At 49.7% G+C, this 9325-nt stretch overlaps 1 protein-coding gene across 1 annotated transcript; it reads left to right on the top strand.

Annotated features, from left to right (window-relative positions):
* Nucleotides 1–6732: 6732 nt before the first annotated feature.
* On the top strand, nucleotides 6733–7555 carry LOC135932560 (mucin-5AC-like). Its single transcript, XM_065470044.1, has 2 exons — nucleotides 6733–7410; nucleotides 7520–7555. Exons 1-2 carry the CDS (start codon nucleotides 6733–6735, stop codon nucleotides 7553–7555), a joined length of 714 nt encoding a protein of 237 aa, XP_065326116.1.
* The last annotated feature ends 1770 nt before the right edge of the window (nucleotides 7556–9325 follow it).

Below are 9325 nucleotides of genomic sequence, written 5' to 3'. Positions count from 1 at the left end.
TAGAAAAATAGTTGCGGGACGGCACTGTGTAGCGTTTGTCTAGGGTGTTGATCATTTTCCTAAATCCCTCGTTTTGCACAGTGTTGATGGGAGCCATGTCTTTAGCTAGGCGATAAGTGATAGCCTCCGTAATTTCTTTGTGCCTGCGGGAGTTCGACGGATATGGGTAAGCGCTGTATAAGGTTCCCGTTATTGATGTATGGGTGGTTGACCGGGACGGATTTTCTCCTGTCACTTTCTCGTCATCTCTCACGTGCTCTCTGTCGTTTTTTCCCCTGCCAATTTTAGCAGCCAGCTGACTTCTGTATCACGTGGTATAAGGCTCCGCCCTTGTCATTTGTTGAGCAGGAAGAGTGAGCGCTTGTTTTCATGCAGATTACATGCGGTACAATCGTCATCTTTTTTTTTTCTTTTCTTTTTTTTTAAATCGTTGTCATTTGGAAATGAGATCGCACATAAGTATGAATTGAGATCGCGATTTTCTAACGATTAATTGTGCAGCCCTACTGTATATATTGTTTTTTACCTTTATGCTTTGTGTGAACAACTAAGGTGTGTTGTATGGAGGACCACAAGAGCCACGCGCATCGAAATAAAGAATTCTGGGCTTAAATAATGAATTGTAGAATAAATTCTGCATTTGTAAATTCATTTTAGAATTCCAATTTAATAAACTGATTTTTAAAATGCTTTTAAAAACTGCATTTCAAAAAACATTTTTGAATTCCAATTTAATAAACTGCATTTCAAAATCATTTTTCCAATTGCACTTTAATAAACTGCATTTCAAAATCCATTTCCCTTTCCTGTTCGCTCAGGGATTAACTTCTGGATTAGCTGCTGGATTAGCTGTTGGATTAACAACTTCATTTTAAAAATCGTGCGGCTATTCAAATTAGCCACGCCATGAGACGTAAGGAGCTCTCTGATTGGTTGGACAGACACAGGCTGTCTGCCTGGATTTTTCTAGCTCATAGCTTCGCCCTGCTGCGAAGCGTGTGTGCTTGTTCAAAGGCCGTTCAGCCTCGGGATTTACACTCGGCTTGACACGGATATGTGAAATGAAGAGCTCAACCTCTGACTGAGTGCCTGTTGAAGGTAACGTGCTAATGTGGCTAAAGTTCATTCGATAAATGCACGGCGTTTCGGCAGGAATACCGGCTTCCGCGAGTGTGACGCTTATTTTATTTATATATTTCAATGTCACAATACTCTTCCAATTTAGAACTACAAGTTAAACAAATAAGTAACATAAATAAAATAAACTTCAGCTAAATACTTATAATTTATTTTCCCAAACCACGCGGTGCCGCACTATAAGGACTAAAGAGCCGCATGTGGCTCCGGAGCAGCAGGTTGCCGACCCCTGGGGGAACAACAAAAAAGAACATGTTTTATAAGAATAACTCCAGTCGGCTACAGCATTATACAGAAACAATCCATATGTCCCAATCAGTGCAACTTGGAAGTCCCTTTGCATTCCAACATACGACTTTGGTTCATATGATCACAAAAGAAATCAAATGCTTCCTAATACTGATAACCTGATTAATAGAAAGTAGTCAAGAAAATGGAATTTACTGAACATAGGAAGGGAAATATATGTGTGTACAACACACAGGAAGAACTTACTTGGAAAAATGCTAAATGAATATATCAACCTTCTGGAAAATAACAAATAATGTTTCAAATGGAGATTCAGGGATGCAAAAAATGTGTATCAAAACTGCTAGAATAACTATCACATGTTACAAAACCACAACAGCTGCTAGAACAACCACGACTGCAGCTTCAGAGGCCACACCAACAACCACGACAGCTGCACCAACAACGATGAGGGCAAATCCAACAACCACAACAGCCACACCAACAACCACGACTGCAGCTCCAACAACCACAACAGTCGCACCAACAGCCACGACTGCATCTCCAACAACCACAATAGCCGCACCATCAACCACAACTGGAGCTCCAACAACGACAACAGCCTCACCAACATCCACGACGGCAGCTCCAACAACCACAACAGCCGAGCCAACAACCACTACTGCAGCTCCAACAACCACAACACCCGCACCAACAACCACGACTGCAGCTCCAACAACCACAACACCCGCACAAACAACCACGACTGCAGCTCCAACAACCACAAAAGCTGCTTCGGCAACCACTACGGCCTCACCAACGACCACGAATGCAACTCTGACAACCACGACGGCAGCTCCAACAACCACGACTGCAGCTACAACAACCACAACTGCAACTCCAAACACCACAACAGCCGCACCAACAACCACGACGGCAGCTCCAACAACCACAACACCTGCTCCAACAACCACAACAGCCTCACCAACATCCACTACGACAGCTCGAACAACCACAACAGCCGAGGCAACAACCACTACTTCACCTCCAACAACCACAACGACAGCACAAACAACCACGACTGCAGCTCCAACAACCACAACCGCTGCACCAACAACCAGAACAGCCGCACCAACAACCACGACTGCAGCTCCGACAACCACGACGGCAGGTCCAACAACCACAACACCTCCTCCGACAACCATGACTGCAGCTCAAACAACCACAGCTGCAGCTCCAACAACCACAGCTGCAGCTCCAACAACCACAACTGCAGCTCCAACAACAACAACGAAAGCACAAACAACCACGACTGCAGCTCCAACAAGAACAACCGCTGCACCAACAACCACAACAGCCGCACCAACAACCACGACTGCAGCTCCAACAACCACAACAGCCGCTCCAACAACCACGACTGCAGATCCAACAACCACAAGAGCCGCACCAACAACCACAACCACTGCACCAACAACCACAACAGCCGCACCAACAACCACGACTGCAGCTCCGACAACCACGACGGCAGGTCCAACAACCACAACACCTCCTCCGACAACCATGACTGCAGCTCAAAGAACCACGACTGCAGCTCTAACAACAACAACTGCTGCACCAACAACCACAACAGCCGCACCAACAACCACAACAGCCGCACCAACAACCACGACTGCAGCTGCACCAACAACCACAACAGCTGCTCCAACAACCACAAGAGTCTCACCAACAACCACCACTGCAGCTCCAACAACAACTTCCACCGCACCATCAACCATGACTGTAGCTCCAACAAACACAACAGCCGAGGCAACAACCACTACTTCACCTCCAACAACCACAACGACAGCACAAACAACCACGACTGCAGCTCCAACAACAACAACCGCTGCACCAACAACCACAACAGCCACACCAACAACCACGACTGCAGCTCCGACAACCACAGCTGCAGCTCCAACAACCACAACTGCAGTTCCAACAACCACAACAAGAGCACAGACAACCACGACTACAGCTCCAACAACAACAACCGCTGCACCAACAACCACAACAGCCGCACCAACAACCATGACTGCAGCTCCAACAACCACAACAGCCGCACCAACAACCACTACTGCAGCACCAACAAACACAACAGCCGAGGCAACAACCACTACTTCACCTCCAACAACCACAACGACAGCACAAACAACCACGACTGCAGCTCCAACAACAACAACCGCTGTACCAACATCCACGACTGCAGCTCCAACAACCACAACGACAGCACAAACAACCACTACTGCAGCACCAACAAACACAACAGCCGAGGCAACAACCACTACTTCACCTCCAACAACCACAACGACAGCACAAACAACCACGACTGCAGCTCCAACAACAACAACAGCCGCACCAACAACCACGACTGCAGCTCCGACAACCACAACAGCCACACCAACAACCACATCAGTTGCTCTGACAACCACAACAGCCGCACCAACATCCACGACTGCAGCTCCAACAACCACAACGACAGCACAAATAACCACTACTGCAGCTCCAACAAACACAACAGCCGAGGCAACAACCACTACTTCACCTCCAACAACCACAACGACAGCACAAACAACCACGACTGCAGCTCAAACAACAACAACCGCTGCACCAACAACCACAACAGCCACACCAACAACCACGACTGCAGCTCCGACAACCACAGCTGCAGCTCCAACAACCACAACAGCTGCTCCAACAACCACAACAGTCTCACCCACAACCGCGACTGCAGCTCCAACAACAACTTCCACTGCACCAACAACCACGACTTCAGCTCCAATAACCTCCGCACCCTCACCAACAACCACCACTGCAGCTCCAACAACAACTTCCACCGCACCAACAACCATGACTGTAGCTCCAACAACCACAACAGCTCCACCAACATCCACTACGGCAGCTCCAACAAACACAACAGCCGAGGCAACAACCACTACTTCCCCTCCAACAACCACAATGACAGCACAAACAACCACGACTGCAGCTCCAACAACAACAACCGCTGCACCAACAACCACAACAGCCACACCAACAACCACGACTGCAGCTCCGACAACCACAGCTGCAGCTCCAACAACCACAACTGCAGCACCAACAACCACAACAGCCGAGGCAACAACCACTACTTCACCTCCAACAACCACAACGACAGCACAAACAACCACGACTGCAACTCCAACAACAACAACCGCTGTACCAACATCCACGACTGCAGCTCCAACAACCACAACGACAGCACAAACAACCACTACTGCAGCACCAACAAACTCAACAGCCGAGGCAACAACCACTACTTTACCTCCAACAACCACAACGACAGCACAAACAACCACGACTGCAGCTCCAACAACAACAACAGCCGCACCAACAACCACGACTGCAGCTCCGACAACCACAACAGCCACACCAACAACCACAGCAGTTGCTCCGACAACCACAACAGCCGCACCAACATCCACGACTGCAGCTCCAACAACCACAACGACAGCACAAATAACCACTACTGCAGCTCCAACAAACACAACAGCCGAGGCAACAGCCACTACTTCACCTCCAACAACCACAACGACAGCACAAACAACCACGATTGCAGCTCAAACAACAACAACCGCTGCACCAACAACCACAACAGCCACACCAACAACCACGACAGCTGCACCAACAACGATGAGGGCAAATCCAACAACCACAACAGCCACACCAACAACCACGACTGCAGCTCCAACAACCACAACAGTCGCACCAACAGCCACGACTGCATCTCCAACAACCACAATAGCCGCACCATCAACCACAACTGGAGCTCCAACAACGACAACAGCCTCACCAACATCCACGACGGCAGCTCCAACAACCACAACAGCCGAGCCAACAACCACTACTGCAGCTCCAACAACCACAACACCCGCACCAACAACCACGACTGCAGCTCCAACAACCACAACACCCGCACAAACAACCACGACTGCAGCTCCAACAACCACAAAAGCTGCTTCGGCAACCACTACGGCCTCACCAACGACCACGAATGCAACTCTGACAACCACGACGGCAGCTCCAACAACCACGACTGCAGCTACAACAACCACAACTGCAACTCCAAACACCACAACAGCCGCACCAACAACCACGACGGCAGCTCCAACAACCACAACACCTGCTCCAACAACCACAACAGCCTCACCAACATCCACTACGACAGCTCGAACAACCACAACAGCCGAGGCAACAACCACTACTTCACCTCCAACAACCACAACGACAGCACAAACAACCACGACTGCAGCTCCAACAACCACAACCGCTGCACCAACAACCAGAACAGCCGCACCAACAACCACGACTGCAGCTCCGACAACCACGACGGCAGGTCCAACAACCACAACACCTCCTCCGACAACCATGACTGCAGCTCAAACAACCACAGCTGCAGCTCCAACAACCACAGCTGCAGCTCCAACAACCACAACTGCAGCTCCAACAACAACAACGAAAGCACAAACAACCACGACTGCAGCTCCAACAAGAACAACCGCTGCACCAACAACCACAACAGCCGCACCAACAACCACGACTGCAGCTCCAACAACCACAACAGCCGCTCCAACAACCACGACTGCAGATCCAACAACCACAAGAGCCGCACCAACAACCACAACCACTGCACCAACAACCACAACAGCCGCACCAACAACCACGACTGCAGCTCCGACAACCACGACGGCAGGTCCAACAACCACAACACCTCCTCCGACAACCATGACTGCAGCTCAAAGAACCACGACTGCAGCTCTAACAACAACAACTGCTGCACCAACAACCACAACAGCCGCACCAACAACCACAACAGCCGCACCAACAACCACGACTGCAGCTGCACCAACAACCACAACAGCTGCTCCAACAACCACAAGAGTCTCACCAACAACCACCACTGCAGCTCCAACAACAACTTCCACCGCACCATCAACCATGACTGTAGCTCCAACAACCACAACAGCTCCACCAACATCCACTACGGCAGCTCCAACAAACACAACAGCCGAGGCAACAACCACTACTTCACCTCCAACAACCACAACGACAGCACAAACAACCACGACTGCAGCTCCAACAACAACAACCGCTGCACCAACAACCACAACAGCCACACCAACAACCACGACTGCAGCTCCGACAACCACAGCTGCAGCTCCAACAACCACAACTGCAGTTCCAACAACCACAACTGCAGTTCCAACAACCACAACAAGAGCACAGACAACCACGACTACAGCTCCAACAACAACAACCGCTGCACCAACAACCACAACAGCCGCACCAACAACCATGACTGCAGCTCCAACAACCACAACAGCCGCACCAACAACCACTACTGCAGCACCAACAAACACAACAGCCGAGGCAACAACCACTACTTCACCTCCAACAACCACAACGACAGCACAAACAACCACGACTGCAGCTCCAACAACAACAACCGCTGTACCAACATCCACGACTGCAGCTCCAACAACCACAACGACAGCACAAACAACCACTACTGCAGCACCAACAAACACAACAGCCGAGGCAACAACCACTACTTCACCTCCAACAACCACAACGACAGCACAAACAACCACGACTGCAGCTCCAACAACAACAACAGCCGCACCAACAACCACGACTGCAGCTCCGACAACCACAACAGCCACACCAACAACCACAACAGTTGCTCCGACAACCACAACAGCCGCACCAACATCCACGACTGCAGCTCCAACAACCACAACGACAGCACAAATAACCACTACTGCAGCTCCAACAAACACAACAGCCGAGGCAACAACCACTACTTCACCTCCAACAACCACAACGACAGCACAAACAACCACGACTGCAGCTCAAACAACAACAACCGCTGCACCAACAACCACAACAGCCACACCAACAACCACGACTGCAGCTCCGACAACCACAGCTGCAGCTCCAACAACCACAACAGCTGCTCCAACAACCACAACAGTCTCACCCACAACCGCGACTGCAGCTCCAACAACAACTTCCACTGCACCAACAACCACGACTTCAGCTCCAATAACCTCCGCACCCTCACCAACAACCACCACTGCAGCTCCAACAACAACTTCCACCGCACCAACAACCATGACTGTAGCTCCAACAACCACAACAGCTCCACCAACATCCACTACGGCAGCTCCAACAAACACAACAGCCGAGGCAACAACCACTACTTCCCCTCCAACAACCACAATGACAGCACAAACAACCACGACTGCAGCTCCAACAACAACAACCGCTGCACCAACAACCACAACAGCCACACCAACAACCACGACTGCAGCTCCGACAACCACAGCTGCAGCTCCAACAACCACAACTGCAGCACCAACAACCACAACAGCCGAGGCAACAACCACTACTTCACCTCCAACAACCACAACGACAGCACAAACAACCACGACTGCAACTCCAACAACAACAACCGCTGTACCAACATCCACGACTGCAGCTCCAACAACCACAACGACAGCACAAACAACCACTACTGCAGCACCAACAAACACAACAGCCGAGGCAACAACCACTACTTTACCTCCAACAACCACAACGACAGCACAAACAACCACGACTGCAGCTCCAACAACAACAACAGCCGCACCAACAACCACGACTGCAGCTCCGACAACCACAACAGCCACACCAACAACCACAGCAGTTGCTCCGACAACCACAACAGCCGCACCAACATCCACGACTGCAGCTCCAACAACCACAACGACAGCACAAATAACCACTACTGCAGCTCCAACAAACACAACAGCCGAGGCAACAGCCACTACTTCACCTCCAACAACCACAACGACAGCACAAACAACCACGATTGCAGCTCAAACAACAACAACCGCTGCACCAACAACCACAACAGCCACACCAACAACCACAACAGCCACACCAACAACCACGACTGCAGCTCCGACAACCACAGCTGCAGCTCCAACAACCACAACTGCAGCTCCAACAACCACAACGACAGCACCAACTACCACAACTGCTGCACCAACAACAACAACAGCTACACCAAAAACCACAACATTAGCTCCAACAACCACAACAGCCGCACCAACAACCACAACAGCGGCACCAACAACCACCAGTGCAGCGCCAGCAAACACAACACCTGCTCCAACAACCACAACATCCTCACCAACATCTACTACGGCAGCTCCAACAAGCACAACAGCCGCACCAACAATCATGACTGCAGCTCCAACAACGACAACTGCAGCTCCAACAACCACAACACCCGCTCCAACAACCACAACTGCATCTCCAACAACCACAACACCTTCTTCAACAAACACAACAGCAGCACCAACAAGCACAACTGCAGCTCCAACAACCACAACTACTGTTCCAACAACCACAATAGCCGCACCAACTACCACGACACCCGCACAAACCACCACGTCTAGATATGTTGTTTTCCGATCCATTGGAAGCATTTTTACAGTGGACCTGTTGGATTCGTCGTCTGAAGCTTTTAAAAATCGATCTGCATCAATCAAGAAAGAGGTAATTTTTCATTGTTGTCTAATGCAACGCTGCGTAGCTACTTTGTGGAAAGCAAAATCAAGGTTGTTTCTTAGGAATACCCATTAAAACACAAAATACTTTTTAAAACAACCAAAAACAAGTCAACTAGTAACCTTTGCTTCCAACCTTTCAAAACTTTAAAACACTTTTTACTAAGCTTTATACATCCATTGTTTTTGAGCTTATCCGCCTGGAGTCTCCTTTTTTACTGGTGGCAAAGCACTTTATATTTGAATAAGGATTTTCAGTGATGAAGTTTAACAAAAGCAGATACAGATTCTCTTTCACTCAACTGTCTACTGTCTTTTGCATCTCAAACTCA

Source organism: Pelmatolapia mariae, linkage group LG3_W (assembly GCF_036321145.2).
Source record: "Pelmatolapia mariae isolate MD_Pm_ZW linkage group LG3_W, Pm_UMD_F_2, whole genome shotgun sequence".
NCBI classification, from domain to species: Eukaryota; Metazoa; Chordata; class Actinopteri; order Cichliformes; family Cichlidae; genus Pelmatolapia; species Pelmatolapia mariae.
This window is presented reverse-complemented; position numbering and strand designations above follow the sequence as displayed.